This window comes from Pteropus medius, unplaced genomic scaffold (genome assembly GCF_902729225.1).
Source record: "Pteropus medius unplaced genomic scaffold, Ma_sr-lr_union100, whole genome shotgun sequence".
In the NCBI taxonomy this organism is placed as follows: Eukaryota; Metazoa; Chordata; class Mammalia; order Chiroptera; family Pteropodidae; genus Pteropus; species Pteropus medius.
Window position 1 is genome coordinate 5,623,816 of NW_024351731.1, and position 18,771 is coordinate 5,642,586.

Sequence of the window (18,771 nt, forward strand, 5' to 3'; positions counted from 1 at the left end):
CAGCACCAACCCAGAACCGATTTCATCGAGCACAGTCTAAATTTAAGTCCTGGACAAAGCCGCGTCAACACGTCAACTCACGGAAAGGGTTACGTGTGCAAAGCGTACATGTAGGTTACTAGAAAGACACTTGTGGACACTGTGCCACAACAGAGCAGAGACTGCCAGCTGCACCCGTGTTGGCTCAGCAGCTGTGACACCCCCAGTGCAGAGCGACGCGACCTAAAGCCACGCACGGAGCCACTGCCGCCCACTGGGCAGGCCGGGCTGCCCTGAGGTCTGTCCAGACACACCCGGCGCAGTCGCTCCGTGAATGCCGAGCACTGTCAGAGGGAAACTGTCAGCTGACTGTCCCCGTGGACTCTTCTCCCCAGTTATTCTCGTGTGTACAACTTGGAGACTCGGATGACATAATCGTGGCAGAAAACAAAACCACCCAAGCTAGAGGAGCACCCGCAGCTGCCGCCGACAGGCCCTGTGCAGCCAGGGGCGGGCGGGGGACAGATCAACGGCCTCTATTTTAAGCTTGGGAGTAAAAATAACGTCCCCTTCTACAGTAAGGGGAAGGACACGCCGGTCCCACCTGGCCAGTTAGTGCTCCGTCTCCCACACAGCAGTGCAGTTAGAGAGATGTACGTGCCCACACCTGCATTACATCTACACAGAATCCACCTGGGGACCACCTAGCTCCAGACACAGAGGGAATGAACGGGCCCAGGACAGAACACGGCGCGGAGTGGGGTTGGGGGGGAACCCAGGGTCCAGACTCCAAGCTGCGGTGGGCTCTGTGGAGCACGGGCCAGGGCAGGCTCCCATAGACGCCTCTCGCCGTAGACACTGGACCCTGAGAACTTTCTGAGAGCTGCGGCCTCTCAGAATCAGAATTCACGGGCCGTTTCCCCTCCTGCCTCCACTTGAGAGAGGTGAGAAGCAAAAGCCTTCCTTTCGCTGGGGGTCTGTCAGGCACAGAGCTGCCCAGGCTGGGCCTGCTGCGTGGCGAGGGCTTCCGGCACGGTCGGCCCCGCACCTGGGCGGCAAGGGCGGGGAGGGGCGCAAGCCCGGAACAGAGCGAACCAAAGCCTCGGCCCCTCGGCCCGGCTGCTGGCGGCGATGTTTAATCACTCCCGACGGGGACCGGAGAAACTCTCACTCTCCCGTTTCTCCGTGAAGCTCTTCCTCGACCGGGCTTCGCTTTCTCTTCAGTAACTTACAGAAAAGTGAAGCTACAGCTTCAAAAACTAAGTTTAGGTCACTGAATCCAATTTTCTCTTCTGCCTCTAATTTTTAAGCTCCCTATTCCTTCGCTATTTTGTGTCTTATCTGATCGATGCGGCTTCTTTCTCCACACTCCCTCCAACGAGGGGGCGGGAAGTCGAAGTGGCATGGAGGTGCCCACGTCCCCTGGGGTGCTGCTCCCTGACAGGGAAAGGCTGCCTGCCCCTGCCATCCACGCCGAGGCCCCGTGCCCCAGCCCCCAGCCCCACGAATGGCGGGCCTTCCCAGCAGGCCCCAACCCTGCCCATCCGGGACACGTGTCCCGCAGGCAGGCTTACTTGAGGTGGACCTCCGTGCACTGGCGCTGGGGGGCGAAGCAGGCAATGGCCCACACCTTGATCTCAATGCCCGTGTGAAACTGCTTGTTCCTCATGTCCCAGACGCCCTGTACGGGGGTGGCGATCGCTTTATTCTGCAAATGGCAAGATGTCTAGAGTGAGAAAGTGGGAACAGTTCTCTGACCTTGGATTTTGTTCCTGCGCCTACTGCTGTTGGTCCCCTGAGCAGGTGGCCCCTAGGTGTTTGCAGGATGGAGGACGGATGGACAAACGGATTCAGGAGGAACAGGTGGGTGGACGGAAGATAGACACGTGACGGACAGCGGGATGGATGGGTGGATGGATGGACAGTCGGACGAGAGGTGAATGGAGGATGGATGGGTGGATGAGTGACCCCCGCACCCACCGACCAGGACGGGGCGGGGCACCCATACAAAAGGAACGGTGCACGACAGTTAAAAAACACAGGACACCATCCCCAAGATCTCCATGAGCTCCCAGGAAAATATTACGTAAAAAAAAAAAAGGCAAGGCACGAAAGTGTATTTAACGTGCTATTTGCATAAGAAGAGGTGAAAAAAACATGTGAGTCATCCCTGGGCAATTTTACAAAGGAAAAATATAACACTGATTACTTCCTGGGGAGCACCCGAGAGCTAGGGAAAAAGAGACCTCTTCCTATAATTCTTCTGTACCATTTGAACTTTGAAACAGTACAAAAACAAACAAAACAAAAACTTGTGTTTTGAAATAAGGAGGAAAAAATCCTACAAACGGAACCACACTAAACCTTGCTATAGGCCCTAAGGACAAAAGTAAGTAGAGCACTGCTTCCCCCACGTTTGCAGATGGACCCAGCGACCTTGACCTCGACCTTGGGAGCTGGGGGCCCAGCCCTGCCCCTTCCCCACCCCAGATGCTGGGCTGTGCAGCCACCAGCAGGCCAGGGGAGGCCTTTTCCATGAGCTCTGCAGGGCGCAGTGGTCAGGACACCTCCGAGTTAAGTACTGATAAAAGCTAGTGGGTCAAAGGGCAAAAACAGACCCCCCAGGTGACTAACGAACGGCTGTGTCTGCCACCAAGCACCTCAAACACAAAGCTAAGCCACAGAAAAGCAGCGTAAGCTCCTGGGAAATAATTCATCACCGGCCGACAACAAACGATGATGCTTTCCAAATTTTGACGGCCTACTAAAAATTACCTTTTGAAAGATAGAAAATAATTCTGAAAAATTTCAAAAAGGGCCAAAGAAACGCAGTCCCCTATGGAGCCCCAAGACTCTCACGAGACCCAGACTGAATCACGGTTGGTCCACCCCTCTGGGGGTGGCTCCAACCTGGAAGGGGTGTCGTCTGCGTCTGCTCTGCCATGGACCTGTGGACGCACACCCCGAATGCCCACCAAGCGCTCGCCCGGCCCAGCCCTGACCGTACCCGGCCCCCGTAGAGGATGGAGGGAGGCTGCAGGACCCGCCCCGTGACATCTGTCATCTCGTCTTTGACCATGATTCCAAATTCCCGGACGTACGGATCCGTGTTGAAACTTGCACTTCTCATCTTGAAAGAGGGAAAAAGAAAGGCACAGAGTCAGGGGCAGTCGGCTTCCTCCCAGAAGACGTGTCTGTCCAAAGCATCGGGGAGGGGGGCCCCTGCCTGGGGCACCCTGCGTAGGATCCCCAAGGGCGTGCCCTCCCTAGCACTGGCCCCAAGGACGTGCCACTCACCAGCTTGCTAATCTCTTCCTGCCGATCGGGCGCCGACCTGGCCGTCGCTCGGATCATGGTTGAGGTCTGATTGTCGGTCAGCTTTTTTATACATCTCTGTCCCGCCACGATGTTACAGACCTGCGAGGAGGACGCACAGGCGTCAGCGCCAGTGCCGGGGGAGCGGGCACCGGCTCTGCCTGCGACACAGTCACTCCTCACGCGCCGCACGAACACCGACGGTCCCTGACACCCGCCAGGAAGGGCGCGCCTGCACGAGCTGCTCAGGGGTCCTGCGCCTGACAACGGAAAGCCCCCGAGTATACCCAGTGGGACATGAACCCAAAGGGGACTCGCCCTGGCACAAGAAAGCACAGCCTGGAGTCCCCCACCCACATGGGGGGCCTAGAAACCGCCACCCACACGGGCGGCACCACCTCCCACAGCTGGGTCTCGCGGGGCTCTGTGTCTTTGGGAGCTGGGAATGCAGAGCCTGCCGATGCGAACGAAGCCCACCTTCAGGGCCACGGCACGGGAAAACCAGACCCAGGCCCCAGGTACCGGGCTAACGGGACAAGTGCTCAGAGTTCAAAACTAACAGAAAAGAGTTAAAACTCCTGTGTCAGTTCAGCATTTGATCTTTCCCTCGGCAAGCCTTTTTCAAACCAGAAGTGAATTTTAGACAAGAAATCAAAGAAACCGTGTACTTTCTCCCGTGTGCCAGGGATGACACACGCTCACGGTCTCCACGTGATCCTAGGAGAAGCTGCCCAAACCCGACTTATCGCCGGGGAAACTGAGGTGTGACGATATCCATCGGCCTGTCGAGCTCCCGCGGTGGCAGGGGTGAGTTTGGACCTGGCGTGCCGAGGGGGCCCTGCCCGTGGAAGTCCTGCGACCCACCCGGAGGGGCATGCAGGAGGCAGGACTTGCCTCCAGGGGCAGGTAGGTGTGCTTCTGCTCCTGTCCGACCTGCAGACATGGCAGGTGGGGATAGCGCAGGGCCAGCTTGTGCCTGTCCTTGAAGTACTGGGCCACCGTGCACTCCACCGTCTGCCCGCTCTCCTGCTGCAGTGGGAACCTAGGGGATCAAAGAGCTGGCTCAGGCCCAGAGGACCCCAGGGCCCGTGGGGACAGGCGGCAGGGCCCGCTCACCTGCGGCCTCCTTCTCAGGGCGGAAGGAGCGGGGAGGGGTGAAGCCTGGGGGCAAAACTTCAAAGTCCCTCCCGGGGGCCCAAATCGGATATGTCCTCTGGGTCACCTGAAATATTCCCGAGCTCCTTATCTTTCATTTTATCTCTTGGAAGATAAAAGATACCCACACACCTATAATATGCAGTCATCACACGACGCACTGCACCTAGCATGTGTAAGACATTTGGGGTAAATGAAGCCGAATCCAGAAAGAAAGGTGTATGGCTCCCCGCCGTCCACCAGCCAAGTGCTCCGTGCGCCCACCCCGAAGGGCCCGAAGCCTCCCCGGGTGGGGGAGGAAGCAGGAGCTGGGTCTGCACAGCACGGCGGCCACATGCGGGTGGGCCGGGCGGGGGAGGCCAGTGCGCAGGGAGGGGACAGCACCGGGTGGCCTGCACGGGCGGGGCGGGTGGGCGGGCCTCTGAGCGGGCACGGCACCAGGGGGCAGGCTTGTCTCGCCCTCCTGCTCCGCGGGCTCTGGACAGCCTGTGTCTCCAGTGCCCAGTGACCGACCAGGCATGGTCCATGGAATGACCGTGAAATAAACAAGCACGTGTCCCCGGGGCCCCGGGGCCAAGTTCGTCACTTCTCCCCGAAACGAACACACAGCCCGAGACGGCCCTGAGTCCTTGTGGCCAGTGATGACGTGGACTTGCACGTCGAACCATTAACTCGTTTCCCATTCAGAAAAACAGCGTGGCTCGCCCCCAGTGTTCATCTGACATTGCGTAGGGCTTGCCACGTTCAGCAACTAAATTACTAAACACAGAATGTCATCGACAGAAACGACGTCATTTGTTTTCAAAGACTATCGCTGTCCTAGAGCAACGTGAAAACAGGAACGAAAGCGAGATATCCTGTGGCAAACTTTGGGGGTGAAGTCAGGACTTTGATCCCCGAGTTATCTCGGGGTAAACACTACAGCCGCCAGCACCGCCGCCGAGTGTTCTCGGGGCAGAGCGCCCGGCACAGGCGGCAGGTCCCGCCGGGCCTGCGAATCCGGCAGCGCCCGCTGACGCCCTGCCACCCCCCAGCGCTGGCCCAGCCTCGAGGACTAAAGACAAAAGGACCGTCTCCCCAGTATCACCCAGGGGAAGGCGACAGGGCGCCCCCAGCCCGGCCACGCAGGCGGGCCCCCCGTCCCGTCTCAGGCAGAGTCTGGGATCCACTGAGCTCCAGGAGTAGTTCTGGGATCCTAAAAACTGGATGGGATCATCCTTTCCCCAAGAGTCGGCGTCCCCGAGGCGGGGCGCCCAATGACCCTGAGGGCCGGAGTGACAGCGGCGGGGGGCGGCGGTTACGTTTGGTGGCTGGCGGGCCTCCGGGTCACGTTGCAGACGCGGTACTTCCTCTTCATCTGCCCGCAGTGCGTGATCTCCACCTTCAGACCTGGCGACACAGGACAGCGCGCTTCAGCGACCAACCCACCTGGCCTGGGGTCCAGGCCCACCTCCTGACCGTCCCGACGTCCAGAACGTCAGGGCGTTCTGGAGCAGCTGGGGGAGGGTGACACCCGGGCTGGCCCCGTGTCACCCATCAGGATGCAAGGCCACAGTCGGGACACTGTTCTTAAAGAGACGAGGACAATGTGGGCTCAGCCTGGAAGCCGGTGGCTGCCACCACGGCTCTCTGTGCCTCCTTTGGGATTATTTTTAGCAGGAGCACCGCCGATGGCCTTTAAAACGCCCTCGAGAAGGGACAGGTGCAGGGGGCCGTAGAGCGATGGGCACCTGCCAGTTCTCTGCCGACGGGCAGAAGGCCCAGGCCAGGGCACTTTGCTCGGGTGGCGGTCAGGCGGGGTGGGTGTGACGGGGCCAGGGGTGAGCGCGGGGAGGAGGCACACCGCCATCTACGAGGTCGAGAGACACCCCCACCTTGCCGCTGCCCTCGGGTGCCGACTGACGGCGGTGACGTCACCTGGCCACCACCCGCGCCTCACCCCACACAGAAAGCCGCTCGCTTAGGACGCTCTGATCGGGGGCGACCCGCCTCCGAGCTAACGCGTCTGACAGTGACTCTGCCGCACCCCAAGACTCAGGAAGTGCGGCAGTAGCAGGACCCCAGAAGCCGCGGGCAGTTACTAACCTTTGATTTCTTTGGTAAACTTGACCCTTTGGGAATCTGTCAGAGGTTTTTGTTGTTCTTCAATACTTTTAAAATCCAAAACTTCACACACAAACTCGATTACTGGCTGTGCCTTATAAAACGCGGTTGCTGAGACTGGAGATGGGAAAGGGAGCAACGGAAGAGAAGCGTGAGCCGGGGCGGCCCGACGGTGCCCCCGACACGGCCGAGCACCGACGGCTCCGGGGCGCCCGCCGCGGGCCGGGGGAGGAGCGCACCTGGCTCCGTCCTCACTCTCCATCGAGTTCACCTTGGGGCCTGGGAGGTAAGACAGAGCCGGGGTGGGGGAGGGGCGGGTCCCACCCGGTCACGGGCTGCCTGACACCCCCTCTGGTCAGGGGCAACAGCGAGAGGCCGGCGGAGTCTAGAGCCTAGCTCTGTGATGAAAGCCAGGTCTGGAAAACACCCAACAGAGCGCGATACCCGTACGGCTTGGGTGTCTGGCCTAGATCTGAGGTTTATCATGCCCCTGGTGCCCCAACAGAGAGAACGCGAGTCCCCCAAGAAGGGCAGTGACCCCCAACCTGAAGGATCCAGAAAGCCACAGACCGGGCGACCTGTGCTCACACTAACCAGGCAGAGGACGCACATGAAAGGTGAGGGGGACGTCCACTCACCACCCCAAAAAACCCGATCCCGCCCAGCGGACACCCGTGCAGCCTCCGGGGCTGTCAGACACCCCAGGCTGTCCCCACAACCGCTGCAGTGGCCCTGCGGGGGGCTCGCTGCTCTACCCAGGACCACTGCCCTGACAGGACGCTCAGGTGAGGCACGCCAGGGGAGCCGCGGCACCTCGGCTCAGGTGCGGGCCGTGCTCGGAGCTGGCCCTCCCCAGGTCCTGGCCCCCCAGCCAGCCCCGGCTCCGCCGCACACAACCGGGCCACACTTACCGTCGATATTTAGCATCATTTTCCAAAGAGAAGGCCGGACGGACTGATGGAAGCCAAACCACACTTCTCGGCCCCCACCCAGGGGGTTGGAGCAGCCCTCGGACGCGGTGAAGAAGGAGCGGCCCACGGGGGTGTACCTGCGGAGAGAGACCCGTGTGGAAGGCAGCCGGGCAGCCCAGGCCGCTGTCTGTCCGTGTCCATCAAGCAGGCTCGCGCGGGCCGTCCCGCCTCCGCTCCGTGCGGTCGTCAGACACCCCTCCGCCCACGCCCATGCTGGACTCGGAGGGACGCTGTGCGCAGCGCAGACTTGGGGACACACGACCTCGACGCAGGGACAGCGAGAGACGCTTCAATGCTACACACAGGGTGGAGGCACAGGGAGCCTTCTCGTGTGAGCCGGGTCCCCCCCAGCCTGAGGTGGCTCACGCCCCCTTGGGGGGACTGTCACTGAGGGTCGGTCGGCTGTGAGCCAGAGACCCCCTGCGAGCGGCGGGCGCGTCCCCCAGTGCAGTGGCACGGACAGTGCCTGGTCACCGGGACGCGACGCCGCTAAGGATTCCGGACAGGAGACGTGTCACTGAAGCAGTGACGTGTGCCGGCTGCCGGTGGCACCGTCGACCAGCTGGGGTACACGGCCCTACTCACTCGCCCGACCTTACTGATCCTGCCTCTTTTTCTGTTATTTTCCCAGAATGAAAGCAGACTTCCCTCCTGATTAGAAAAGAAACACAGTAACTCATTCAAAAGAATCCAGAAAATAAAAATCACAGTAATCTGTGCTACTCCCTCAAATGTATTCAACACTTTGGCAAACATTCTTCTAGATTTTTCTTGTTGCGTCTGCCGCCTTCCTGCCATCAACAGTTCCGAGTGGTAACAGGTTATGTGCTGGGGGCCCGGGGAGGGTGAGGAAGGGCAGACTCTGCCAGGAGGGGTGGCCTGCTCTGTATTCAGTCATCGCCACCCAAGTCTGAAGACCGAGACCACCAGGGTCCCCTTTAAAACCAGGCGCAGTGCTTCGGGGGCCCTTCTCACACTCACGAAGGGACACAGGCAGCCGCGCTCTCCCCGCAAACCTCAGAGTTTTGGTCGGTATTGGGATAGTTTAGCATGAAGATGATGAGCCATTAGAGCATCACCTACCCTCCGTCCCAGCAAGTTCGGACGTGGCGGTCTGTGGCAAGACAGCGACCCCACAGATGAACACAGAAGTCGGAAGCATCTGTGTGATCTCCAGCCCTGAAAGGCCCCCGCATGGTGGGAGAGCTGGAACGTCGGTCCCCTGCCACCGGCCCCTGTGCGAAGGCGACAGAGGCCGCACTACGTTCTCTCCCCACGTTGGCCCTGCCATTACCCTCATTACAGAAACACCTGCACAACCGTCACCCCAACCCCGGGCCCAGCTCGTCCTTGGATGGAGCATCCGTGTTCTCCAGGTAACGCCAGGGTCAGAGCAGACGCTCCTCGCTCTCTGGACGGCCCCGCCTCGTGAACGGCCCTCACCTCATGGACGGCAGATGCCTCATGACCACGTCCAGGGCCTGGATCGTCTCAAAGGGGACGCTGGGCAGCCGCCCCGAAAGTGCATCGTGTAACGCCTGCAGGCTCACGCAGGACACCCACTTGATGGACACCTTGAAGATGCGGTCTTTCCCCTCACCCGGCAGCGTGACCTCCAGCTCCACCTGTGAGGGGCGAAGCACACGGTCATTCACGCTCCCCAGGGGCTCAGCTTCCAGAACACCCCCAGAGTGGGAAACTCAGTCCTGCATCCGGGCACACACGTGTGGGCGTGTGCACGCCCTGCACATGCACGGGCACAGTGTCAGGAAGGACTGGGGACTTCTCCATCCACGTGTGTCTAGTGCTCACTCTGTGCCTGACGCCGTGCCAGTGGCCACGGGCAAGGCAAGTGGTGAGACAGGTCTTCCCGAGGAGGCGAGGCCAAAGGGGGGTCGTGCTACTTGGCCCGGGTGGCGGGGCGGGGCCCAGGGAGGGGACATGGTCATGCTGAGGCTGCTCCCCGGCAAAGGAAGGAGGCGTGGCAGCTCGTGGGGGGCCTGGGCCGTCCTCCCCAGTGGCATTGAGAAAGCTGCAGTGGGTCTGGGGGTCCCCAACTTCTGGGCCCATTAAGAGTCCAAGCTAGTTCTGCCGTGACTGAATCACGAACAAACAGTCTTCTCAACAGACATGTGATAAGACAGACAGACAGCGAAACGCTGACAGCTCTGGGAGCGGATGGGCGTGCACCCTGCCATCCCCTCGACCTTTCTGTCTGAGCAAACGCGTTCCCAGTCAAACGTGGGAAGACGGTCGTCTGTGAAAGAAGAATGTGGGACCTCAGGGTGGCAGCAGAGGAGGGAGCAAGTGGTCCCACCTGTTCTGAAACGGTACCCCAAGGACCTGGAACAGGTGGCCGCAGAACGCCGGGCCAACTCCACAGCAGGCGCCCCTCGGCCCAGGAGCACGTGGCGAGCCTGAGGGCCGAGGTGACGCCGGCTGACGCCACCCTTCGCAAGCCCCTCTACCCGAACCGAGGCAGGATTCGGAGGGGGGTGTTTTCCTTTAGTAAAAGGTCCTCATATTTTTAACTAGATTCTAGTCCAGTCCCTTCTTGGCCCCCATAAAAAGGGAAGAGAATAAGCTCCAGGATCTACAACGTTCCCGCCAGACACGGTGTCTCGAGAGGCTGACTGGTGCAGGCATCTAACAGCTTAGGGACAATGGTGATTTTGGCAGAAATGTCACACCCCGTGGGGCAGGCTGACGCTGGGCTTCGGCTGTGACACAAGGCTGAGAACAGTCTGCGTGTCTGCCTGGGCTGCTGGCCGGCGGTGTCGGTCCACGCACCAAGACATTTGTCTCCAAACAGCCTGAAGCTCTTGGTCCCAGGGACACAGCACCCAAAGGGCACTGACTGGGGGTACCCAGGACGTGGGGCTCCCAGCCCTGTCACCTCCTACAGTCTGCCCACAGGCACGTGGCTCCACCGGGCTCCCCGTGTGCACTTGTGGGACGGGAGGGTAGCCCGCCCACCTCACGGAACACTGTGCCAACCGAGGCTGCCAGCACCCGTGACACGGGACACTACACTGGCGTCTTCTGAGCACGGACGACCGAATTACTGGCAAACAGCACTGATCCGGGGCCTAGAGAACGCTGACCGCTGTGAGGATCACCCTGCACAGGCCTAAGCCACGCGCTCGAGTCCCTTTGTGTGAAAGTCACCAGGTGACAGACCTGCAATGAGAAGCGTCCTGGTTTGCTGCCACCACACGGCTAGGACGCGGACAGGAAGCCACGCCATGAGGGACACGGGAGGCTGAGTGCGGGCCAGGAGCACAGATGCATCTGCGTCTCCAATGGGGGCTTCCTGTCTAAAACGTGGCTGCCGTGCAGGCCAAGGCCCCGTAAACTCACTGCCATCTGTCCCTAAGGAAGGAGTGAGCGTGGGGCAGGGCCCTGGGGCTGCCACCGTCAGCGTGGGGCTGGTCGTGAGGCACCGCCAGGCTCCACGTTATGGGCCCTTTGCAGAAGGGGATGCGCACGTAACATCTTGTTTCAGATATACACAGAGAGCTGACAGCTGAAGCCTTCTATGATTTGCACAGCAATGAATCTCAAAAATGGAAGCGTCGCCCCTCCAAGTTATCCAGGAAGGAAAACACAGCCGCGCCAGCACACTTAAGAGGTGTGCTGGGAATTCAGCGTCACCCTTGGCAGGTAACACCAGCAGGTACAGGAAGTGGCTGCTCCGTTAGGTTTAGGTGACACCTGCCTTCAATGGGCTGGTTGGCTCCAAGGTACCTTGACAAACGCGGCGTCACTGGAGGGACACTCAGCTCCAAAAGCCAGCAGGTTTAGCCCCAAATGAGAACAGACAGACTGAGCGGACCCTCTACCTGCACACCACCCAAGGGGGGGTCCCCACGGATGGCTCCCTGCGCCCCCCATTCCTGCCCTCCCCTCCTTCCTATCCTCAAACCTCCTGACCCTCCAAGTGCAGAAGCGTCACCACCTTGGTACCTGTGGCCCAATCCAGGGCAGAGGGGTGAACAGGGAGGGGAGCCAGGCAGTGGGCTTCGTGCAAGGCCACCTCCCCCACGGCGAATGCCTCCCGTGCAGCGGCTTTACTAATTCAAGTTGCACTGCACATCTGGCCTAATGTGCCACCTTCTTCTAAGGAGGAGACGCTCACGCCCTCCCCGAATAAACGAAGAGAGGCTGCCGCCCAGGAAACTGCAGGCTCGGGGCGTGAGTGAAGGCCCAGGGCTCCGGTCTCGCGAATCCCATCGTGTCACTGCTAAAACAGACCTAGCCGTTACATCCAAAGTCCTGAGCAACGTGTGCAGCCTCCTCTGCCTCCCAGTCTGAGAAGCGAGGCATTGGCCTGGGTGGACTCTCAGCCCTAAGGGGAGGGACCTCTCCTTCCACACAGGGGCTGGAATCAGGCGGGTGGGCTAGGATTCCAGGAGGACGGCTTAAGAGCAGATGACAAGGGGCGCCTTCCTTGAGTAAGGGCTGTGGGACACAGGACACTCTGAGAGAGTGCACAGACCTGGACAAGAGCCACCTGCAGCCCCCATCCGGCCGCTGGCAGACACATAGTTAACACAACACTACAGGATTTTCCCTCTTACTACAGAAGTGCCCAGAATACCAAAAAAAAAAAAGCAAAACTTTATAGAAAAAGAGCAAACATAAAACAAAACAAAAAAAATGGTGGCACTTGGCCACAAGATATGAGTGCACGGAACCAGGAAAGAGGTAACACCCCATTCCAGCTCTCAGACGGAAGGGGTCCATTTCCGTGTGTCACGAATATTTGACAGAACCTTAAGAATGAATGGCAGGAGTGGTCTGCAATCAGGAGACCCCCCGGTCACCAAACGCTGTGGCTCTGGGCAGGTGCTCTAAGATCACCTGAAAACAGGACAAGGACGGTTGGGATTAAACTTACGAGACACAAGGCGCCCACTAGGTGCTGGGCGGCACCTAGAGAAGGCTACTGTGGCATCGGGCACGCCAGAAACACTGAGGTTAGGGCGAGCTGCGGGCCCCTCAGCCCAGTAACAGCAACCAGCAGCACCTGCCGAGTGCGCACTACACCCCAGACGCAGTGAAGTACGAGATGCTGGCGACTCCAAGTCTGACGGGACCACTGGTTAGAGATGCAGACGCCTCGGACCCTGAATCAGCCCCTGCACGTGACAGAGGCCCAGGGCCACAGGACACTTGTAAGGTGGAGACACTCGCCTTGGGGTGCGCACGCTCGTTCCGCTGGCGCGGAGACCTGGGAGGTCGTTTCTACGCGAGCTCCGCGTCTTACAGGTGCGGCCGCTGTGGCTGGCAGGGCGAGGCGGCCTGGCCGGCCCGAGGTGCCACCACAAGTAAGGGCGGAGCCAGGACTGCAATGAGCTCTGCTTCAGCCCGCGAGCTGTGCTGTCTGTCACCGTCCACAGCAACGCGTCTCAGATGGGGGTACCGCACTGCCTCCCACGCCCCTCCTCCTGCCCGATTATAAACCTGTACGGAGGAAACTGTCGACAGACTCCTTATGCTTCTCTTTCTTACACAAACTTTAAACAAAAACAAACGCACAAATTCAACACCAAGCTTTATCGATTCTAAATGCACAGCATGCTACCTTGCAAGGGGCAACCGACCCTGCTCGGCCCACCGGGGCATGGTCCCGCCACTCCCTCCGACTCGGAACGCCGACGTCAGTCGCCCTGGGCCAGGCAGTGCCCAGCCGGGCGCCAGCGCCACCTCTGAGAATCACCCAGGGAGCCCTCAGTATGGAGCCGTTACCACGGCCGCCTGCCGTCAGCCCTCCGTCAGAACTCAACGCTTATCAGAGCCTAGCAATTCCGAGCTGGACCGCTGGGCGCCAAAACCACCTGCTGGCCATCCAGACGGGCGAAAGGAGCGTAGGCTTCTTAAGATTAGCACAAAAATGCAAAAGCAAAAACCGAACGCCTACAGAGACCGTGCAGGTCACCAGACAGCAGTCTGAGACCCTCTAAGCTCCGAGCTCCTTCTCGGCGACCCGGGGTTCAGGAAGCTGACTGTGTGGGTTGCCCTCTAAGGGACCCAGCTTTTCTGTCCTCACTGGGGTAGGTACTTTTTGTCTTTTAAGTGTGCGTATAGATTATTCCTGAGCTGAGCCTCTGCTCTTGTAAACAACACCCACAATCACTCCGGAGCAGCAGCCCATCTGCTGAAAGATGGGCCAAGAGGTGACGAATTCTGGGCAGAAGTTGTATTACATTTTAAATAAAGCCACGATAAGAATAACGACGAAAGGTGGCACTTTAATACAACCACCGTTCCACTCCCAAGGTGACTGACTGTCATGACGGTTGTTTCAGGTGCGTCACTGGCTACCGCCCGTCAGCTTCGCTTCACTGCTGTGGTCACACGGGCCCACGTACACGTGACGTGCTTTTCCCCAGGTCCCCGCCACCCCCACGGGTCCAGCAGGCTCCCGCTGGGTGATGGCGTGTGGCACGGACGCCTGTCTGTGCTGTACACTTAAACGCTGAGTGGCTTCAGACATCCTCCCGTGTGGCCACAGACCCTCACCCGCCACCACAGAAAGCAGACCTCGCGGGTCTCGGGGTGGAGCGCAGGGCCAGCGGGCGCCTCCCTTCCTAGGCGGATGGGGGTCGGGGGGCACGATGGCCTTCAGGGCCCTGGATGGTGTCTCAGTGAGCACAGGGTGACGCGCCCACCGACCCCGTCCCGGCCCCCCACAATCTTACCTTCTCCCTCCCAATCGGAAGGGGCATCGCCGTGTAGAGATTCTTTCTTCCATCAAACACTGGCTTCCGGTCCCCAAAGATCTGTGTTTTAAAGTGCTGGACCATGTGCTCCACTATTTCCCTGGAACGAGAGAAGAGTTTGAGCAGAATGTCAGAACGTCAAACACATTCTCCTGCGCCAGATGATGGGCAATTTTACAAGACTTGTGGCTCTTTTTAGTAAGGTGACTTCCAACTTCCTTCTGTAAAGAAGCAAACTAGAACCTTCAGTGGGTGCAGGCGCGTTCCTCTCTCCACGCAAACGCTGGAGACCATCTTCCCCGAGGACAGAGCCTCCCAGAAGTCCCCGGGGTGGAGGAAGGGGCTAGCGGGGCTGGGACTCCAGTCACAGCACAGCCCCCCGTAGGGAATGCGTGTCCATCGGTGCATGTCGTTTGTCACTGAGACCTGGGTGCTGTCTGCTCCTCAGGCATCGCGGCGGCAGACTCCCCGCGAGCCTAAAGACACTGCTCTGCCCCTGCGCTCATCCCCTCCCGGCCCACCCTGGCCAGCCTGCCCGGCTTGGCAGGGGCACGCAGAAGCGAGCGCTCTGCAGATGACCAGGGACGGCTGACTGTCCTGTAGCTGGAGGGGCGGCACGGCCACTCCTCAGCGCCGAGTGTCTCTGTGCGAGAGCCCATGTGGCACACAGCTCGGCCAGCATTTCGGGGCGAGGGACAGCGGCTGAGGCATTTCCATTCGACTCACCAAACGCCTGCCTCTCTCCACACATGGCGCCTACTAAAGCACAGACAAGAAGGGCCATGGTGCTTGCCCGGCCGGGGTCCTTATAAGGAAAACCTGGAGTCAGGGACGCAGAATCTGTCATCATCAGGAAACAAAGCTCACGTCTGTGGTAAAGAGGAAGAGACGGGTCCTGGCAGCAGGGACAGAGGGGACGGGGGGGGGGCGGCCATCTGACGGACCGCCCAGGGGGTGAGCTCTGAGCCCAGCCCGCTGTAAGGGCTCCTCCTCAGGGCGGAGCCTCGGGCGACTTTGAGGAAGCAACCTCCGGAATTCACCCCATCCATCCCTTCCCCAGATCGGGGAGCGGGCTGAGGCAGGCTCCCCTTGTTCAAACTGGCTTTGCCCAGCAAACCTTCAACCGTGCTCGTCACAAGCGGTGAGACTCCAGGGCCCCACTGATCCTGCCCAAACGCCACAGCCTGGGAGTCCCTGGGGCAGACGCGGTCTCTCCAAACACCTTCGACGGTGCCACACGCCTCTAACACCGACGGGGAGACCACAGCCCCAGGAGGCGTAAAGCCCCAAAGACCTCCCACTCCCATCTCTGGTCTCTGTCGTTCCTGACGAGCTCACCTGCGTCGCCACACGCTACCCTGGGCCGCCTGAGACATGCCGCCCCCCAAGCTTCATGGACCTCGTCTTTACGGTCAAGACTTCACAATTAACTCAAGGTCCAAGCGGCGCTGCCGGGGATTCCCAGCCAGGCTCAAAGAACCAGTCGCCCAGCCAACTCAAACTTATCAGGAAGAGAGTTAGGAGGGCGCGCGCCCTGCTCGTTTCACGAGGCTAGCGAAACCTTTATGGTGAAACCTGACAAGGTGATCATGGACCAGTCTCACTTGCAAACACAGATGCGGAAACAAAGTAACGCACGGAATCCAGCACCGTGTTGAAAACAATACAATGTGTCAGCGCTGGGCAGACACCAGGGATGGAAGGTCTGGTTTAACACATAAAAGTAATTGACGTGGAACAAATTTCAGACCTAAAAGTAAAAGCTAAAGCTATAAAACTTCTGGAAGAAAACGAAAGAGAAAAATCTTCATGAACCCCAGGACAGACAAAGATTTCTTAGAACACAGACAGTATCAACTGTAAAATAAAACAATGATAACGTGCACTTCATCAAAATGAAAAGCTTTTACTCTTTAAAAGATATCACTATGACAAGGGCAAACCACTGACTGAGGGAAAATATTTGAAAGCCACATATATACCTGATAAAGGACTTGCATGCATAATACATACATATAAAAAAAGCTTACGACCCAATAAAACACACCTATTTTTAAAAACAGGTAAAAGATTTAAAATGATACTTCGCAAAAAAAGATACACAAATGGCTAATAAGCCCATGAAAAGATGCTCAGTATTAGTCATCAGGGAAATGCTAAGAAACCACAAAACGTCACCCCACACCTGCTAGAATGGCTGACATTAGAGACCTGCCATACCAAGGGTTGGCAAAAGGGCATGAGGACAGTTAGCTCTCACACATTGCTGCTGGGAATGGCAAATGACACAACCGCTTACGGGGAAAAACAGTTTGGCCATCTCTTATAAAGGTCAATGTATACACACCGCACCATCTAACAATACCTGATAATTACCCCAAAGAAATGAAGACACGTAACCATATCAACACTTGTATACAAATGTTTATGATAGTCCCAGACTGGAAGCAACTCAAATGTCCATTAACTGGTGAACAAATTATGGTACAACATTCCAAGGGAATACTTTTATTCTATTGATGAATTACTAGTACAGGCAACATGATGGCTGTATTTTAAAAACAGCTCAGGGAAAGACGCCAGATATAAAGCAGTACTTACTGCATGATTCCATTTATATGAAATTTTCTAATAGGCAAAAACCAATCTACGCTGACAGAAGGCACGTCAGCGGATGCCACGGGGCAGGGGACCCACAGCGAGGGTCAACTGTAAAGGGGCACGAAAGTTTTTGGACCCTCGGAATGTTCTACGCCTTGATTATCACCTCAGTGTCAATGAGCGTCACAAGGATGCAGACATTTTTTAAAATTCGTAACCATACACTTAAAATGGATGTGTTTTGCATGTAATTGTATCTCAATAACGTTGATTTGTATTTCAAAAATGAAATGTAAAAAAGTTTTTAAAATTAGGATCATCTCAAAAGAGTAGGGGGGAAAAAGCATTCATAAAATTCAACACCCATTCACGATTTATTTGAAATTTGCCAACGAGGAACAGAAGGAACCGCTCTTAAATGAAAGAGCAGCTCCTGGGCCCCGTCTGTCGGCTGCTGGGCCGCAGGCCAGTCACCACAGCAGGGGAAGGGCGGGGAGAGGGCTGTGAAGAAGAAAAGCCTGCCATAGTAGGTGGACGGTACGACCGGGTCTGTTAAAAGCCCAGACGAACCTACAGAGGAACACTGGAAGCTTCCGGAAGACAGACTCCTTGCCTTTTTCTCTGTGTAACTCCAGGGTCCCGCAGACGGCGGATTCCCCATAAATATTTCTTGAACAAACGCACATACTACCCCGGGTAGTAAGTCTTGATTCATTCGCTCTCTTGTTCATTATATGCCCTCGGGGACAGGCGAAGCAGAGGGACACTTAAGGACGAAGAGCCCAGAATGGCAAAGTCAACCATCAAATAAACCGACTTCAGTAAGAACGCCCCGGGAAGCTCAGTGTCATGCAGAAATGGAATGAGGGAAGAGGCTGGAAAACCAGGTAGACAGGTGTGCCTGATGTCCCCATCCTCTCAGCCTCTATAAAGTTGAGATTCCCCACGAAGCTTTGGTTTCTAGCAGTAAACATGGAGTTAAGTTTCCTCCTTCCCCTATGAGAAGTCATGGGTCGTGGCCACTCTGATATAACAGCAGAGGAATTCCTGAGTGGTCTGGCCACACGGGACGGTCACGTCTGGAAACACAGATTTAAATTATCTTGTTACATAATGCAACCTAGTATCAGTAAGTCACTTGTGATGTATTCACGTTGTCAGGATCAATGGCCATTAACCTCCCCTCTCTCCTCCCAGTTTCTGGGCGAGCCTCACCCCAATGGCACCCCCTCCCCTGAGGCTGGAGAGGAGCAGCCAAACCAAAGCATCCTGCTTACACCCAGTCTGGTGTTGTCATAAAGACAACGGCGAGGGATGGCTTTACCTGGAGCTAAACGGGCAGGGACCCAGGGACAGGGGACAACTAGCTCCAAGCGACATACACCGATCTTTTATTTGGGAGCTGGAAACGCCATAAGATGCTGAAAACAGAACAACCAACTAACATACCACATTCGTGGACCATAACATTCAATTCTCCCAAACAAATCCATTCTTTCAGTCCCAAAAAAGAGATCCAGAGGGGTTTATTTTTATTTGATGGAACCTAATAAACCAATTCTAAACTGTACTTGGAAATAAGTCGGGCGGAGGCCAGCAGTACACCCCCGGGGCGGACGTGTAAAGGCCGCAGTGACAGACGACGTGCTGGAGCCAGGATGGACAAGGAGACCTGGGAACAGAATCGAGAGCCCAGGAAAGACACGTGGGCGCCCGGGCATTTTAACTGGGACAGAAGTCGCAGGAGAGAGAGGACAGAGCAGACTTTTCAAACACTGGAGTTGAGGCAACTAGGCGTCTAGTATTCAGAGCAATGAAATGCAGCCCATGCCACAGGGAACACCTGTCCACACGAACGCGTGCTGTCCGCTCACACCCGTAACAGGGTCTTCGGGACAAGAGTCCGGTCCTACCCGCCAGGA

The 18,771-nt window shown here is 57.6% G+C and overlaps 1 protein-coding gene across 2 annotated transcripts in view; it reads right to left on the bottom strand.

Annotated features, from left to right (window-relative positions):
- AGO2 (argonaute RISC catalytic component 2) overlaps nucleotides 1-18,771 on the bottom strand; it is an 88,038-nt gene that overhangs the window by 25,172 nt on the left and 44,095 nt on the right. For both annotated transcript variants that reach the window (XR_005649308.1, XM_039845910.1), the window contains exons 3-11: nucleotides 14,228-14,348; nucleotides 8,967-9,148; nucleotides 7,464-7,600; nucleotides 6,535-6,669; nucleotides 5,751-5,838; nucleotides 4,189-4,336; nucleotides 3,277-3,396; nucleotides 2,987-3,109; nucleotides 1,554-1,687 (exon numbers count right to left, since the gene is read on the bottom strand). Coding sequence is in view for 1 of the 2 variants with exons in the window: in XM_039845910.1 (XP_039701844.1) it covers nucleotides 1,554-1,687; nucleotides 2,987-3,109; nucleotides 3,277-3,396; nucleotides 4,189-4,336; nucleotides 5,751-5,838; nucleotides 6,535-6,669; nucleotides 7,464-7,600; nucleotides 8,967-9,148; nucleotides 14,228-14,348 (1,188 nt within the window). In the remaining variant the exon portion in view is untranslated. The remainder of the gene's footprint in view (nucleotides 1-1,553; nucleotides 1,688-2,986; nucleotides 3,110-3,276; nucleotides 3,397-4,188; nucleotides 4,337-5,750; nucleotides 5,839-6,534; nucleotides 6,670-7,463; nucleotides 7,601-8,966; nucleotides 9,149-14,227; nucleotides 14,349-18,771) is intronic.